The sequence below is a fragment of the Strix aluco genome, chromosome 5, assembly GCF_031877795.1.
Source record: "Strix aluco isolate bStrAlu1 chromosome 5, bStrAlu1.hap1, whole genome shotgun sequence".
Classification (NCBI taxonomy): Eukaryota; Metazoa; Chordata; class Aves; order Strigiformes; family Strigidae; genus Strix; species Strix aluco.
In genome coordinates, this window is record NC_133935.1 from 80629869 (window position 1) to 80647613 (window position 17745).

Genomic DNA, 17745 nt, shown 5'->3' on the forward strand with positions numbered 1-17745 from the left:
TTGTGTAATCAGGCATCTAGGTGAACTAGTCCGCCTAAAGCAAGTGCCTAAGTGTTCATTAGAAAGATTTTTGTGCCTTTGGAGGTCTCCAGAGACATCTTGTGTCTTTCTTAAGTCAGAATAGCCAGGACATTCTCTTGGGGGAGGTCAAAGGTGCCTAAAATGTGACCATATGTTAAGTATGCAAGTTAGGCAAATTGAATCTCATCAGTAAATGGTCAGTGGTGATGAGACAAGAGTTCAGCACTGAAGAGCCAAGGGCAAGGCAACAGCTCCGTCTCTGAAGCGCTTCCAGTGTATATGTCAGAGGGAGAAATATTGCCTCATTTGACAAATGGGAAGAATCATCTTAGCTCAGAAAATTCCCAGCTGAGTGGTTGGTACTACTACAGCAAACTGGGACATACAGCTCAGCCCAGACAGGGATGGGAGCACCAACCTGGGAAGGTTTTTGTTTGACTTATGACTGTCGTGCGGGAGTGAGAAGGAGTCATGGAGGGGGCTTAGCCCACTGTTGGACATCATCTTTGCTATTGCAGTTTCTCCTATCCTGACCAGTGATGCAGAGGGCACCAGGCCAGGTTTGAATGCCACTACCTGGGGGTCCAGGCCAGGATTGGATCCCATTAGAGCAGACTGGTGGCAGCAGAAGTCATCCCACATACAGAGAGAGAAGAGAAAAGGTGCACACTTAACTGTTTTGTAAGGTCTGTATGATTCTAAGGGTGGCTGTGCTGGCAGACAGACTGAATCTCAACAGAAGCAATAGTGAGAAAGGACTCACTGCCCTCCACATATGCAAAGGCTCAGCCATACTTTGGCCGTGTTGCCACAATGTGAGGGAAATGCAATGTCTTGGCAGAGGAGTGATGAAAGTGAAATCTGGCAGCTCACACTGATGCTATTCGGAGGGAGCCAAGAATGCACAGGCAGAGCACCTTGGCTGGAGCACAGGCAGAAACTCATGGAGCAATCTGGGCCCAAGAAAAACCCTGCAGATGTTGCAGAGCTCAAAAGTGATTATGAGCACAAGGCAGAAACGAGATCTGTAAGGGCAGAAAAAAATAGATGCTTAAGAACCAAGTAAGAAGGAAAGGCTAAATACTTGTCCAAAGACTAAATGCACAGATACTCCCTGGGGAGCTATACTTAGGTTGGTGTTAACTTCACTTAGTTAAGCTTCACTTGCACTAAGAACAAGTGTTAAAGCTCCTCTTAGCTAAAAGTTTCATCCCAGGACATGATGCTGAAAACATCATGGTTCGCTTTGTGCAGGACTACTCTACATTTATGCCATTACCTCTCTCACTCAGCCTTTGACATTGCTGACCTTAGAATGGCAGTGGCATCCCTGCACCACCTAGCAGGAATAATTGCTGTGGCATCCACAGGTCACAGAAGGCAGCTGCTCCTTTGTACCCAAAGTCTTTATGCTATCCCTTTCCTCTTCCATGTCTTTCTGGGGCCACACAGGGAGACTGAGACTAAAGTCGACTAACACGCAATCAATAAGCAGACAGCACTTGTCTGTTCGTTGCTGTCTCTGCTGGTGTGCTTTCAGCTGTCGCCAATGCCTGGAAGAAATAAGCAGATGGATAAAAAGCAGTAGGATTCAGCTCAATCCAAAAAAGACAGACGGGAAGATGGTGGGACTTTCAAAGGTCTAACCCTGCATTACATCAAGATCATTACACCACAAATTGTCCAGATGGTACAAAGCCTCAGGCTCATGGCTGGACTTCTCAATACACTTGAATATACTTATTATCAAAGTACGGAAGAAACTCTAACGAGTTAGGAGACTGCATAACCTGACCCAGATTTCTAACTCCGGTGGTCTGCTCATTGCAGCTTCCTCTCCTGAGAACAAACTCACTTTAGAAGGACTCAGCCAGTGCCAAATGCACTCATGTAATTTAACCAGTAGCAAAGACACATATTTCCACACCACATTAATGTCCGGTAATCTCCAGGGGCTCCTTGTTCCTCCCCAGGGTAAATTAATAGGTCTTGTCCTAATCTGTAGAGTCCTTTAATATCTAGAAACTTCAAGAGTATCATGTCAGAGACATCTGTTTTCCTGTCTGATTAATATTTTAAATTCTCTTTTTGAAACAGGATGAATATATCGTAGATCTCTGAGGAAAGGGCTGGACATCTGTTGTATGTTGACATTGTAGAAAATATAAAGCATCACTTGTTGATGCTAACAAAATACAAACAGTAATGCAGTGTTCTGATTTTTCTTCTTCTCATTCTAAAGTAACAGAGCATAAGTTTTTATTTTAAGAGGAATGTTCTCATTCTACACAACATATTATCTCTTGCTTTATATTTCATTCTTTATATTGAAAGTGCCTTTAAACATTCAGGGCTTTTCAAACTCTTCTACAATATTCTAGGAATGGGATGAACTTGATTGGCTTGTACTCTCATGCTGCTGGCAGTGGTAATTGTATTAATTAATGTTTTTCATGTATGGATTTCCAAGCTGAAATGAAAGGCAGAAAATCTCATAGCTGTAAAGCCATTTTTGTCACTTTTCACAGGAAAGAAAAAAAAATATTCTGAGATATAACAGCCAGCAATTGAAATTTAAAGCCCTTTGATTCATTTTCAGCAACACATAAGTGTCAGCACATGATTAACATTTCATGAAGGAAATTTCTCCATTTACATGGAAGAAATGTACTTGTTTTCTCCTCCTCACCATGTTTTCTGCAACTTTTTCCTCTTCTTTTTACCTCCTGATTTAAGCTATCAGATTGCAGTCAGCCAGAATCAGGATGTGAGCAATTTGTGTACCTGGCACATATCTGTCACCGTAAGGCTTGAGTTCCTTTACAAATATTTGCCTTCCAGAGGTGATGGCATCTCTAATTATAACTGCTAAGAAGACTCAAGCTTGTCCATCACTTTCTTCCAACAAAGTAAGACATCTTACCTTTCAGTGTGGTTCTCATCAGGCATTAAGTTCAAGTTCTGGCAGAACACATATAAATGTGCCAAATGTGTTAGATGAGCAATGCTGCTGTGCAAGTTATCCATGATCTCTGAAAGAAAGAAATCATGGTATTTAACTTGTTGTGTCAGTCTTGAAAGATACACCAGCATTTTGAGCCAAAATTGGCATTGTTTCAGAAATCTGCTTCTCTAGGATGAGATTTGTAGGGCACAGCAAGGGCTCAGGGAAAGGTATCTCTCTGATGGGATGTCCTTGGAGACAGATATATTGATGGAATATTAACTTCAATGTTGTAACATGCCACAAGAGCACAGGTGTGGGGAACCTCCCCTGTGACCTACCACTAAGAACAGTCCTCCTCTGAGGAAAGTTCACTAAGGGTGGTTGGTGATACCAAGTTGACATATGGCTCCAAGCACCACAATATCACATTACAGTCCTGAATAATGCACTAAAAATCCATGACTGCCAAGAGGGAGCCACCCACAATAAAGCTAAACATAATCTTCTCTAGCACGCACGTCAGCTCTTGTTGCATCCTTTCTCAGGAAGCTGGGTAAACAGATGAGCCCTGAAAAATACTGCAAATGGGAACAAATGTGGAGGAATTTAGGATATAGCACATGGTAAGGATGAGAGGAAAACCCTCCAGAATTTTAGCCCAGTCATGTAGATTGTCCCATTTACTAGTTAATTGTGTTGAAAACTAGCCAGGAGATCTGAGGTGTCTCAGCTCTCGATAAGGTTTTCCATTCCATCCTTATAAGTGGAAAATTGGAAATTCTACAGCTGTTGGATAGACTGCCAGTGCCAACCATTGGTGCTGATATGCTGGAAGGTATCAGCAAAATTGTCATTGATGTATGAACAATCATACTCAATTTACAAGTCATCTGGCTAAATGAAAGGTTCAATTGCACTTCTTTTTGGAGTTTGACACCTAGAAAAATAGACTGAAGACACTTAGGCTAATAAGAATTCAACCCTGAAACAGTTCAGGTGGAGCTACTCTGTGAGCTGCAAACAGAAACCCTGCGGAAGACCAGAGCTGTCATGTGAACGTAGCCCTGGAAGAAAGCCATGAAAGACAAATTTAGTTTTGGAGATGATATTGGTGGGATACTGAATGTAGAAAACCCAGACATTCTCTTTCTCATTCTAGTTACTTTCACAGAAACAAGAATGTGCACATCCTTAGTAAATAAACAAACTTGCACCAAGAAATACAGGGTTTGTGCAATCAACTCTTTACAGGCACAAAAATAGTCTGCCAAAACTGATTATTCAGACCAAGAGGCAAGGGTATTTTCAACAAGAGCAGCACAGCTGCCATTTAACACAAGTGAGTTGCTTTCACTGAAGGAAGTGCTGACAGTGTCTCCTAAGAACAGATGTAGCTCTCCCCTGTGGATCTTTGCTGGTGGAGAGAAGGGTCTCCAGAGTGCCAAGTGAAGGTGTTTCACAAGCCGCATGCTGCCAGCTAAAGTTCACATAGGGAAGTGCTGGCAGAAACCTTCTGATGCAGACATGGGAACCTTTCTCCTTCGGCATGTTTCTGTTTATTTTTAATTTCAATATTTGGATCACTTCTGTAGCTAGGCTCTACATCTATTTCCACCAGGAATCCAAAGCCTATAGGGCTGGAGTGTACATATTTTTAATATTAACAGAACAGCTAGAACAATATAACCCTGCCCACAGCTAGAGTTAAAACATTAAATACAAATGAAAAATGAAAGAATTGCAGCTTGATCAACAGGTACTTCTTTTTGAAACCTCCCAGAAATATGCTTTTAGTAGAAGAGGGTACTGCAAAGCCAAATTGCCATGGTCAGTGTAGTGAAATCACTTCTGGTAGGAAATGGCACATCTCGAGTCTGGGGTGCTACCTTCACCATGGTTAAGGGGAGGAATATGTGTGTATCAGCATGGAATAGGTACAAAATGTTTGTATATGTAGTCGTGAGTTATGCAAGCTGCACAGAAAGCATGTGGGAGGTGCATGCCAGAGGGAACAGGAGAGAAACTTGAGTTGCTAGCCCATCTTTGCGAGCTGCTTTAAAATAACCTCCCTTCTTCACATCAAGCTGTCTGTTCAGTGTCACCATAGTGACGCTGCTCACCAGCCACCCAAATCTGCCTTGCAGCTTCCTTCAGGAGTCCCACCGCCCAGAAGCCATTGCTCCTGGAAGCATCCCTCCCTCACAGCCAGAAGGGAAAACCTCCCCTGACAAACCAGCCTTTGCATTAATGCCTCCACTCACCAACCTGTGCACAGCACCTTTGTTCCTTGGCAGGACACTGCGATCCTGCTACACGGATAGTAGTGCACAGGCTACTGAGTCCGCAGAAGGAGAGACGCACTTTTGATATCCAAAGCTGTGTTTCTGGTAACTGTCTCTCATAAACAAAGGATTAGACCTAAAATAGGATGATCACGTTTTCCTGGAAAGCAGGACTCTGCATGCATGGTGTCTCCCTGCAGTTTCAAAGCCTCTGTGCAAAGCTCAGAGCCTCGAAGGAATTGCCAAGTGGGGAGGCTAAGGTGATGGATGGAGGTGGGTGGCCCCCACCCATGGGCACTCCTTATCAAGCAGCACATCCCCAGATAGAGTGAGATCACAGGGCTGAGTCATCTGTGTTCTCACCGTCTCCTCCTTTCATATCCCTGGACACCTTCAGATCGGTGCCCTCAACACAAACAGGCACAGAAGAAACAGAGAAATGGTCATACCTATTCCCAATCCTCACCTTCAGTCGTTCCTTGACTTCTGCTGGGACTGATCCTCTGCTGTGCCATCACTGATTTCCCTTTCCCTCAGCAGGGCCACTGTGACCATCTTAAGTGACAAAATATAGAAAACCTTTGCATGCTTTGCAGGGAAAATCAGTTCTCTCTATAGCATCATTCATTTTACATATACACTTTTTATGCGCAATGTTGAAAAGATTTTCAGTACCTTTCTACCCTTTGTTGCTGACGTATGAGACACATAGATCTCTGATACACAGATATGATGCAAGGTGGAGTGTGATGCCGTTTGCAGAACACAGCACCTATGAAGGAGTCAGAGGGATGAGAACAACCTCCTTGCTCTTTGGGGTAAATCCACTGTAGCTCTAGACATGTCCCAGGTAGGTTTTAGAAACCCTTATAGAGGACCCCCTTTACAAGTCTTTTCTTTGCCAAAGTTAGTTGTTCTTTGCAGTGTTGAAGGGCTGTTGAAACCAGGCTGGTTTTAATATGACCTTATAAAAGACTCACATAAAAGCCAGAAGGAGCAATGGGAAACAAGGGAGGTTTATCATTAAGGTATCAGAGGAGCACTGGAAAAGATCAAAGTTTGATTCTTGGCTGTGCTGATGACCTTAGGTAAATCATTCAGGAACAGGCTTGGAAGAGAGACCAGCTTGCTTAGAAAGTTTTTCAGAGTCAGTGCCTTGGTGGGAACCAGGGGGTGCAGGGCACAGTTGAAAGCATGTTCTTCAATTCCTGAAGGTAAGCAGAGACCTTTTCAAAGTTTGATAGTGATTGTAAGTACCAAACAAATAAAAAACTGAATTTAGACTCCTGAGAATCTCATTTCATCTTTCTGTGCCTCTTTGCTCCCCAGTGTAAAACAGAGAAAATAAATATTTTACCAGTGTTTTAAGGATAAATGTATGAATATTTGCTGAGATACAGTGGTTACAGAAGCTATAGAATTAAATAAAATGGATATTGCATTTAAAAAAAAATCCAAATCCTGTTTTTATCCAAACAGTGGATTAGTGATGAGAACAATGGAAGTTGGTCTGACTGAATTATTAACCACACAACCATTTATGTGACAAATGCCACATTTTTGTCTGATAATTATTTGCAATGGGAGAGTATCACCATTTTATATCCCTGTATATGCTTGAATAATATTTGGTAAATTATAGTACCGAGTCTGACACAGAGAGTACTTCTGAGTACAGCTACTTCATTACTCCTCCTAATATTACCGGGAAATATATTTTCCGGACCTGCATAATAAATCACCTGTGATCAGCAAACTATCTTACTTATAGATCACTGAGGGATGATGAAGCTTGATTTCCATTGACATATCACTTATTTCTGAACGGAAAAATCTGCAGAGACAGCCTGCAGCTCAGACTACACACATGTTACTAAGATTGCAGAGAAAGAACTTTAACAGTGCGTCTGACACATTACTGATTTATGAGAGAACAATGCTGGACGAAATATGAATAAAATACTAGCTTTTCACACAATTTGGTACAGCAACATTGAAATTGTACCAGGATCAACAACTGTCTTGCAATAAACATGCTCACCCATCATTCAGTGTTAAATCTTAATTGTTGCTTATTCCAATTTCTTTGTCTTAAGTGTTTCTTAATTGTAAATAACCCTGAAACTTTAATAATAATATATACTCTGTTAAGGAAAAAGTAAGTACAGAGATGAATTGTTAAAATGATTTATTCAAATATTACCACACTTGATTTGTCTGAGGATTTGGAGATCAAGGCAGCCAGTTTGTCATATTTGAAGAGATATTGACAAGGAGTCAATGGACAAATCATGCATCTATATTGCATATATAGACTTTGTGTATGTGCATTTAGTTACAGAATTGTTACAAGAGTATCTTCATTCTAAGGCTTGATTTTTCTTCTTTTAAGGTCATTGGTAAACTGTCTTGACCTTAGTGAGAGTAAAATCATATCCTGAGTACATACATCACTGCTCTGTTCTCCCCTTGATCTGAGCACTGAACTGCGATTAACATTAAAGAGAGCAAGTCCAGCCGTAAGCATTTTCATGCCCTAAGCAAACATCAAGTACAAGACTCATCCTTGTCATGTCTCTTCTTTTTCTCTTTCATCTCTTTTTTTTTTTTTTTACTTAATTTGCTTGCAAGAAAATATTTTGTGCCTTAAGGAGGGATGGTTTTGTGAAGGAAGGATGGTTTTGTGATTGAGGCATTTGATGGAGAGCCAGATTCAACTTCCAGGCCTTTCACATAATAACTACCCTTGGTAGATCCCTTAGTAAAGTGCCTTGCAGAACTGCAGTGCTAATAAACTAAATGGACCAAGGACTGCTCTCTGTTGGTGACGCCTACCAACATGAAATGGCTGAAACACTGTGACCACATCAAAACTCTTTATTGGGAATGGTCTCCGGTCTCTGCCTGTCCATGAACCATGCTCAGGCACTGTTTAGACGACCACTGGTTGACCTGAGTCAAAACCGTCCCAGGGAGCTTTCAAACAGTTAAATGGTATGACATGGACTTGATTGCTTTTCTATTACAGACACAGACTTCAGTTCCCACCTGGTAAAATGGGCTTCTCCAATGTTTCAAACATTTGTCGCAGCCCAAAAATAGAGGTAAAGCACCAAGTGGTTTCTCCCATCCTCTCACTGACTGCAGCAGGTGAGCAGGCTGGTAAAGGAAGGCAAGACAGGTGGACTTCAGCAAGAAGCTTTGGATCTGAAGGCCAAATGCTGAGTTCAGCAAAAATTAACAGCAAAAAATTTATTAAGGTAAGGTTGGAAGCAGCTGGACACACAGTGAATGAGACTCTTATGACTCTTATGAGTCCATAAGACTCCAAGTCCAGAAGAGAGAGAGGATGCAATAAGAGAGGATGGTACAAAAATATGTCAAAAGTGGTCTCTGTCCTTGCAAAATGTAAAACACTGTTGAGCAGTGGTCAGCATCAAATATATCACCCCATATGTCTGTGGTCTTTGTGCATAGCTGTCATAGTGGATGCTTAGTCTGTAATCAGCTATGGAGCAAATTGAATAAGGTGTTCTGTGAGAATGCAAGATAAATGTATTTCTTACTTTCTATGCTATCCAGCAATCCCTTAACACTGCTCTTGAATATTTTATTCATTAAAGGTTTGTACAGCTCACATCTCCTTTTGCCTTTTCTAATTCCTTCCATCTCTTCTTTAGAGGTCCAGTGGAAAGACTTGGCTTGTTCTTCACTGGCTTGTGGGACAGCATTTGAAATTTGACAATGGATCAGAAGGACTGAAGAGCACTTTTGCTCCCACCAATGTTTCTTAGAGCTGCTAAAACAGGACCAATGAAGATGTTCACGAGACTCCAAGTCCTTGCGCTAGCTTTGTTTTCCAAAGGAGTTTTCCTTTCCCTAAGTGACCACAGCTTTGTAAGGAAGGAAATTAAGATAGAAGGAGACCTGGTCTTAGGTGGCTTATTCCCAATCAACGAAAAAGGCACAGGGATAGAAGAATGTGGGAGAATCAATGAAGACCGAGGCATCCAGCGCTTGGAGGCCATGTTGTTTGCCATTGATGAAATCAACAGAGACAACTATTTGCTGCCAGGAATTAAACTTGGAGTTCACATCTTGGACACATGTTCCAGGGATACATATGCCTTAGAACAGTCTTTGGAGTTTGTCAGGGCATCTTTGACTAAAGTGGATGAAACAGAGTATATGTGCCCTGATGGTTCATATGCCATTCAAGAGAATTTACCATTACTCATTGCAGGAGTCATAGGCGGTTCCTATAGCAGTGTCTCCATACAGGTAAGTCACAGGAGCCCCATCAGGTGAGAATAAGTCTGCATTTCCTGTGAGAGAACCACTGCATACATAAGTTTGTCAATAAAGCAAGTCTTAGCTTAATCACTTTACCCTAGGGGTCAATCTAACACATAATTTTTACTGAACTTATAGTAGTTTGATTCACTCTTTAAAACACATCCTGTAGTTTAAACCTCTGGCACCTGTCTACTTCCTCTAGTTTTCATATATCCTGAGGGCATCTGAAGTGTCCGAAAGAATTTATTCTGAACCTTATATTTCATGAGACTTTTACAACTTTAAGTTCAGATGCCCTCAGTATTTCTTGCTCCCTCCTTTTGGCACATTGTAACTGCAGCTTTTGCTTTTACAATATTGGTCCCAAATAGGGTGTCAGTAGGGTGCTGGAGAGTATTTAATGGCTTGCAAAGGTGCAAAGTTGGAAGTGGGTTAAATGCTCCATATATCCTTCCAGCTAGGGTGGACCATGCTTGGTTTCAGTTACAAGGGACTAAACATGATTCCTTCTGGTCTTGGCTTCCCATTTTTTATAAATTCATGATAAAACTTTAAGTCCTTGGCATTTTTTCCCATTAAATGAACATGAAGAACATATATGTCCTCTTTTTTAGCAAAAATCCTCTATTTCTCCTCTCCAGACCAAGTACTCCTATGGCAGTGCAGCCTCAGATGTTCTAAATTTCCCTGCCACTGTCAGTGTCCACAAGCAAAAATGTCCCTAGCTTCACTGAAGCTGCCAAATCTACATAGATCTCATTATTTTTGGTTAAATTAACTAAACTACTCCACATCACTCACAACCACAAGTGAGTGATGCCTTAAGCCCAGATTCAGGTAAGCTAAAACCCTGCATCTAGTATTTCCTAATGGTCAGCTGTAGATTTCCAAAGACACCAAACATTGACAGTGCTGGACCACTATGAGCAATATGTTTTTCCAGACTTAATACAGGCCCTAATTACTGCATCAGTGTCAAAGGAGAAAAATGTTCTTCTGTACTACATAGAGCCTATCCCAGCAGTCACAGAGCTTCATTTACCTGTTTCATAAACAGGCCAAGAGTTCATCCAATGCTCATTCCAGTCAGAATTGCATTGGGGAACTGGCTACTACTCCTGTCAAGGCATTAAATCCCATCAGTTTGGGAGCATGGCCAATTTCCATCAGACATGCATGAGCACAGAAAAAGCATTTCAACAAATTACATTGTATTCCCTTTTGTGTTCCAGTGTGTGGCTTCTCTGTGTATCCATAGTAGGGAATACATGGGCAAACAGTTACCCATACCACAGGAGAACAGCTTCTGCAGAACAGAAACTCGGCCATCTCTCATACTAGGGGTGGTTTTGTCCCACTGTGGACCAGTTAACATGGCAGGGATGTATCCTTCACCAGTTACATATGTCTGATCACCTGGAGCACAAAGAACAAGTTGCAGGGCTAGAAAAGAGACATGTGGAGAGGAGAATCAATAGCTACAAAACTTTGGGCAACACAAACTGTTAAGGAAATCATTATTCATTGTCTCTTCCAGTCAGACAAAGGGTACATCAAATGAAACCAGCAAATGTCAGATTGTTATGCATGCTAACAACTGAATGAGTTCAAGAAGTGACTAGAAAAAATCAGGAAATTCTCTACAGATACTGTCTCTGGCTCAGCAAATCCCATATCTGCAAGTCTCTCAAGGCTGGTAAAATATTTGGAAAAGTCATATGCTTGCCTTGTCCCACTGGTGGAGAGGTATGAGTGATTTTTTTATGGCCTCAAGTTGCGCCAGGGAAGGTTTAGACTAGATGTCAGGAAGTATTTCTATACAGAATGGGTTATTAGGCATTGGAATGGGCTGCCCAGGGAGGTGGTGGAGTCCCCATCCCTGGAGGTGTTTAAGAGTAGGGTCGACATAGCGCTGAGAGATATGGTGTAGATGGGAACTGGCAGTGTTAGGTTAATGGTTGGACTAGATGATCTTCAAGGTCCTTTCCAACCTAGTTGATTCTGTGATTCTGTGATTGATTTTGCTCTACCTTTGGTCTAGTCATTTGTGGTCAGTCTGTTTCTCAGTCCACCCTAAATTCAAGTGTGTCCAAAGGACATTAAGACATGAAGTAGCCTAAAAGGCACATCCATAAAAGTAGTTACAGCTGAGGAAATGGTACAGATAGTTCCTTCCCTCCCAGAAACCCTCAGGCAGTCACACCACACTCCTAAAACAGCCTAGGGAGTCTTGCACAGCATCTGTCAATTTGTCCCTTTGAAGCCAGTCTCTCGTGATCACTGACATAAGACTAAATCCATATCTGAAGCAGTAGATTGGATGCAGTATACATTGAATATACATAGTATATACAGATGCTTCATATTCCAAAAGCTTAGGTTAGGAGCAGCTGTCAGACACAAATCGGAAGTCCTGATAAGAGTCTTTCCCATTCAGTGCATGTGAAAAATATCAATAAAGCTGTATGCATATGTGTATGTAGTCCAATTTTCAAACCTTATGAGGGATGGTGAAACAATAATTATATCTAATATTACTCTATGATCTATACAGCTTCCCCGTAGTTGTCAATAGTTGTTCAAATAGAAGATCTTTCTTACACAGTTCTTCAAAAAAATAAACAGGTTCACAAATCAGTGTGTCATTGAGCATTTTCCATCTAGAAAAGAAGTATTCAGTTGATTATTTTCCCTTGACATAGATGGGGTTGGCCTTCCTTCAGTCTTTCGTTTTCTAGCTTTCCTCCAGATTTCACACTATCTAGAAAAGATGTAATTAAGCCATTCACTCCTGTTCATCTTGTTAAGATAGCCAGTCATCGGTTCTGTTTCAAAAGAAAATCCCTGTCAAGAATAATAGACATTGCAGACTCAAGCCTGAAGAGATAAGGACTTCAGAGCATTAAAGAGCTCAATTTGGTGCCACACCAGAAGAGACTACCAAATTTCAGAGACAGTCACCTGCACAGAGTAGCTCCAGTATCAACTGGAATCACTCCACTGCTGAATGTCAAACCACTTCAGCAGGCGCATGTGCAAGTCTGAGCATCCCCATTCCCCGTGCTTTCAAACAGCACTCAGGGTGCTGGATGCTTCCAGATGTAGCTCTGTCAAGCATTCCTCTTTTGCCTGAGAGCTGTAAACATCATAAAGTCCACAATGCAGTTTCTTAGCCTTAAAATAAACCATGCTGAGCTCTTCAGACAAGAAATTATTTCTGCATTTTTTTCTTCCTCCTGTGAATTTGCTGTTGTATTTCAATACATTTTCTTCCTCTCCTTTCACCCTCCCTCTACAGATTTTTGTCTGGACAGCTGTCTACCAAATCATTTCATGATGCTCCTGCTGTCAGATTTCTGCTTGTTTCATTATCCTTCCACCAAGGAAAAAAGAATTTGCTGGTAAATCAGCAACGAACACCTTCCCCACTGAGTCAGTATGCACGATAGGCACTTTTTGCAGAGACTAAAAACAACAAGAGAATGCAGAATGCTTAATTATTTTCTGGTCAGACTAGGCTATTATCGTTAATGATGATCTGGGTAATTAGGTTTTAGATGTTGTGTTTAAATTAGCAGTGAGCCCAATCTGCACAACATTTGATACCTCAAAACCCAAGCCAGGATACTCAGTCAGTCGAAAAGCTCATGTAAAAAAAGCTGTTATCTTGAAATAAAATTCTGACCTCAGCTGAATCTAGGATCAGAAGGTGAATTCTCCAAAGTTTGGAGGACTTAATTTTAGGTTCATGGCTTTTCATTTGAGCTAGATTATCCACTCTCTCCTAGTTAACAACAGAAATTTCAAACATATTTTCCTTGGAGATGTTCAATGACGTTGTAAAATGGATAAGAAAAAAAGCACTGTTCATTTACACAGAGAAGTACCTGCATAGCTAATTCAAATGCCATGTTTAAAACACTTAGATCAGCTCTGTCAGGTATATGCATGTGTAAGCAGGAATATGGCTCTTCAAGTGCTGGATTTGTTCTTCTGTTTCTGAAAACTGGACTCATCTTCTGAAAATGAAAATTGGATTCCTTTCCCTGCAGTCAGTTCTTAGAAACATTAAGACATTCCCTTAGTTAGACTGGGTTTTGCATTTCAATATCCACTATATTCATGTTGATGGAGGGCTTTAGCCCTGTGCAAAGTTTCCTTTATGCTACCAACCCACAGGACCACCAGATCACAGTCATGAAAGTTATTCCCAAGTTGGAGCCTCATCTAGAAAAAATGGCAGAATAGAAACCAGTACCCAGCTGTCTTCTCTTGAATTCCTTGTTGTGTCTCAAGAATACTGTAACAAAGCCACTGGAGAAGGCTTAAAGGTGCATTACTGTTATCAGAAAAGCTAAGGCCTTTCTCCTAAGTGAGTGACCATCTGGTATGAAATTCAGAACATGTACTCATTTACTGGCAATCTTTTCCTGGCTGTTGTTTCTCCTTAGCCACAGAAGTCTGCCAAGGGTTCATGGAGCCTGAAAGCTAATCACCTCCATTTCCTTCCTTCAAGGATAAACCATCTTCCAACCAGAGTCTTAACAATAGTTTGTCATTTCCATAACCACTGAAAATAGTGCAAAATCCTTAGAAGAACTACGTGCAAACCCCCCCTCCCCATAACATATGGGGCTCTGTCCCCCTCTGCATGGACTCAACAAGGATATGGGCAGGAGAAATGTGCAGGGGGTCAGGCATTCCCCAGGGACTCCAGCCCACGTACGCCATTTGTGCCATGCTCATAGAGGAGCTTCGCATTCAGCTATGCAACGACAGCCTTTGGTGATTTTGTGCTCGTAAAACTAAATCAGATCCTTTTAAAAAGATCTGTTCTGTGAGACAGGCCACCTACCACTAGCATTTAAGCTACACATGCACTTGCTGACTTCCTGGTGCCTCCTTTAAACTCTTCCCTTCTTTTATCTCTATTCTTGCTCTCTCTCCACTACCTCTCAGCCAGATCCTTGCTGTTTGTTCCTCTCTTTGTTTCTGTTTCACAATCAGAAACTGAATAGCCACTAGGTTGAGATTTTCAAAGTGCCCAAACAGCACTGGACGACTTTCCTAGAGATTTCAAAGGAATGTGAGTACCTCCCTCTTGATGGCTTCTTTGAAAATCCCAAAGTAATTGATTCCTTTGCAGCCTTTTTGAATTGGATTTGGGATTAAATTTTTCCTTTGGTGTGAGCATTTTCTCCTTTTGCCAACGGGAAATGATACAATTTTACAGGGATGAGTAAGTAACCCCTGAGATCACAGGTAAGAAGGAAGGAGCCCTACCATGTTATAAGTGGGAAAGGATGTAACTACAAGAGAAAGTGGCCAGAAATAGGAACTAATTAGGGACATCTGGACATTCCCTACACTCATTCTGTCCCTTCTGACTAGGAGTTATGCATCAGTTAATAAGTCTCAAATAACCAGATTTATCAATGATAGGTCTTTTAACTCCGGAAGCCATTTCATGCTTTTAAAACTATCAACTCCAGTTTTAGTCCCTTTTCTCATCATGTGTCACTCACAGTCAGGTTTACCAAGTCTCAGCGAAGAGTTGACTCTTTGTGCAAACCAAAGTCTTCTGCACAGATCTCTTCTCAGCTTAGTGCTTAGCTTACTTCACTTCAACAGTTAATGCTATATGGAGGCAGAGTACATATGCACCAGCTCACTGTGCTATCCCCTGCAGGAAAAAAGAAAAGAATATTTCCAAATTATTCTCTCCGAGTACAACATTTCTCTGCATTTGCTTCTTGGTTTATTTTTTATTATACAGGACACACATATAAAAAGAAATTCCTAGGTCCTCCACAGAAATCCTAGGTGTTATTCTGACAGTATTTCCCATTTCTGATGTTCATTTCACAGATGCAATTATTTCACTGTTCAAACACTGCTTTCGCTGGATGTGACAGCTATTGAGTCCACTGCAGATATTTAGCTATATTTTTCCAGCTTCATTGCCAAAATTTTCAGGAGAAGAACAAGACTAAAACCAATCTTGTCATCTCCCCTCCCCCTGCTAACAAAAAATGCCAGACATTTTTATTTGATTGGTAATGTATTATTTTTCCCCGAGTTACCGTTTGGAAGGAATTTTGTTAAGGAACTCACTAACTAGTAAACAGCCCTCTTAATACCAAAGAGAGAGAAAGCTGATGGAAATCACTGCTTCAGTCCTGCAATGTGCCAGATTACATAGGAGTACAAGCTAGGCTGGGACTCCTAAACAACTTCAGTGCTTCTGGCTTAGTTCCTTGCAAGTGATCTTTAATGATTAAAAGACTGGGATGTTGGTATTGCTGATGCATTCCTGGGGTCAGAACTTGAAGTGCAACTGAAGCCAAATGGGCATTTTCTGTTGCAGGTGGTGGCATAGTCCCCATGTAGAGACTGTCCTACATAGTGCTCCTTATAATATCCCAGACAAAACACCTACAGTTTTAAAATGGGTTATGGAGAGAGGACATTCCAAACTGATAGAGGTATTTCAATTCTGGAAGCAGGAAGGAACTTAGGCTTCTAATTTTGCTTTGAACACAAACCACAGTTTGGAGTGAAGTATTTTCTTGGGTCCAAGATGAGCAGCTGCATTTACATTACTGGCATCTACACCTCCCAAATATTCCCAAACCATATGAGTATGTCAGAAGTGCCCAAGCTGAGTCACACTGGGTCACACTGTCCCCAAGGTGAGAGCCACACCTTTGAGCCTACTGAGTCGCAGAAGGACAGGGAAAGTTATAGTGGAGCCTATCTGTTCAGTATTGTTCATATTTATTGCCAATGATGCAACCTGGCAGCATTGTAGGCTCACAACATGCTGGGCATTATCTACAGAAACATGGCCAGTAGATAGGTGGAAATTATTATTTCTATTTATTCTATTTATTTCTATTTATTCTATTCTCAGTGGACCACATCTGGAATGCTATGTCCCAATAAAAGAAAGATTTAATAAATACAGAGATGATTGCGAGGAGAATAGTCTGAAGAACACACCCTACAAGAAGAGATGGAGGGAACTGGGTGTGTTTAGCCTGGAGGAGAGAAAGTTTAGTGGGAACCGAATGTCAGCTTTTCAGTATGTATGGGTTGGTTCTCAAGAAGACAGAGCAAGTCTTTACTGAGATGCATGACAAGAGGATGGAAGAAAATGGCTATAAATTGAAGGAAGGGAGGTTCTAACTTGACATCAAATGTACAAACCAGGAGCTGGGAGCATGAGGAGGGTGTACAGGCCAGTGTAGGCAGTTGACTGGAAACAGGTACCTAATTTATTCTTTACATTAACTTTATGCCCACCATTTATCACATACCCACACTCCAGCCCATTCAGAACTGTTTCTTTCCTGCTTTTTTAAAATGACACTTTCTGCTAAAATTTGGTTAAAATCTTTTTAGATTTAAGAAAAAAAATGTCAAATAAGAAAAAAAAGCGCAAAACAAAACCATTGGAGCAAATGCTTTACCTGCAGTTTGACCTGGAGCTGGCCAAATAATAAAAATTATTGTTATTATAATACATCTACATCATCATCATCATTATTATTATTATTATTAATCTACAATATAATGTAGATTATCATCATTTAGAAATTAGATACACCATACATTGGCAGCAGCACACACTTCTTCAAAGTCCAAGCTCAGCTCCTGTGCTATAGCAATGACATCAGACATTAGAAAATCCTTGGGACATGGCTTTGCCATGGTCTCGCTGTGGGAATCTATCCTCATGAATAAAAAGACTTTTTCAGGTGACCAAAGGCAGCAACTGAATTTTCGTTAGGACAGATTGCAGTTCAGACAGACAGGGATTTCTCCAGTTTCTCAATAGACACAAACCTCCCTTACCTCAATCCCATTCTGCTCAGCAGCCTAATTTACTGTCTGTTCAAAACAGCCACAGGAGTTCTTGCCTGTCTCAAAGGAGCTCTATGAAATTGGATTCATTAAGCCGTGTTAAGTGCCATGAGATTCTTGCGTAGTAAAATTTTAGAAGTGCAGAGAGCACTGTCATCTAACAAGGGGCCTCCTCTCTCCAACAGATGTGTGATACACACTTGTGTATTGTGTTGAAGAAACCCTATCTGTTCTAAGACTTTTGAGATTTATTTCTTTTCAGAGTGTTTTCTTTGCTCACCAGCCCTGCACACATTCAAACAACCCATGCAACAGCCTCTGGGCTGTTAAGAA

The 17745-nt window shown here is 41.2% G+C and overlaps 1 protein-coding gene across 6 annotated transcripts in view; it reads left to right on the top strand.

The window, feature by feature from the left end:
• Positions 1-17745, top strand: part of GRM3 (glutamate metabotropic receptor 3) — a 111366-nt gene that overhangs the window by 54269 nt on the left and 39352 nt on the right. For all 6 annotated transcript variants that reach the window (XM_074827933.1, XM_074827938.1, XM_074827935.1 and 3 more), the window contains one exon: positions 8931-9531. In XM_074827933.1, the coding sequence (XP_074684034.1) occupies positions 9034-9531 (498 nt within the window). In that variant the 5' untranslated portion in view covers positions 8931-9033. The remainder of the gene's footprint in view (positions 1-8930; positions 9532-17745) is intronic.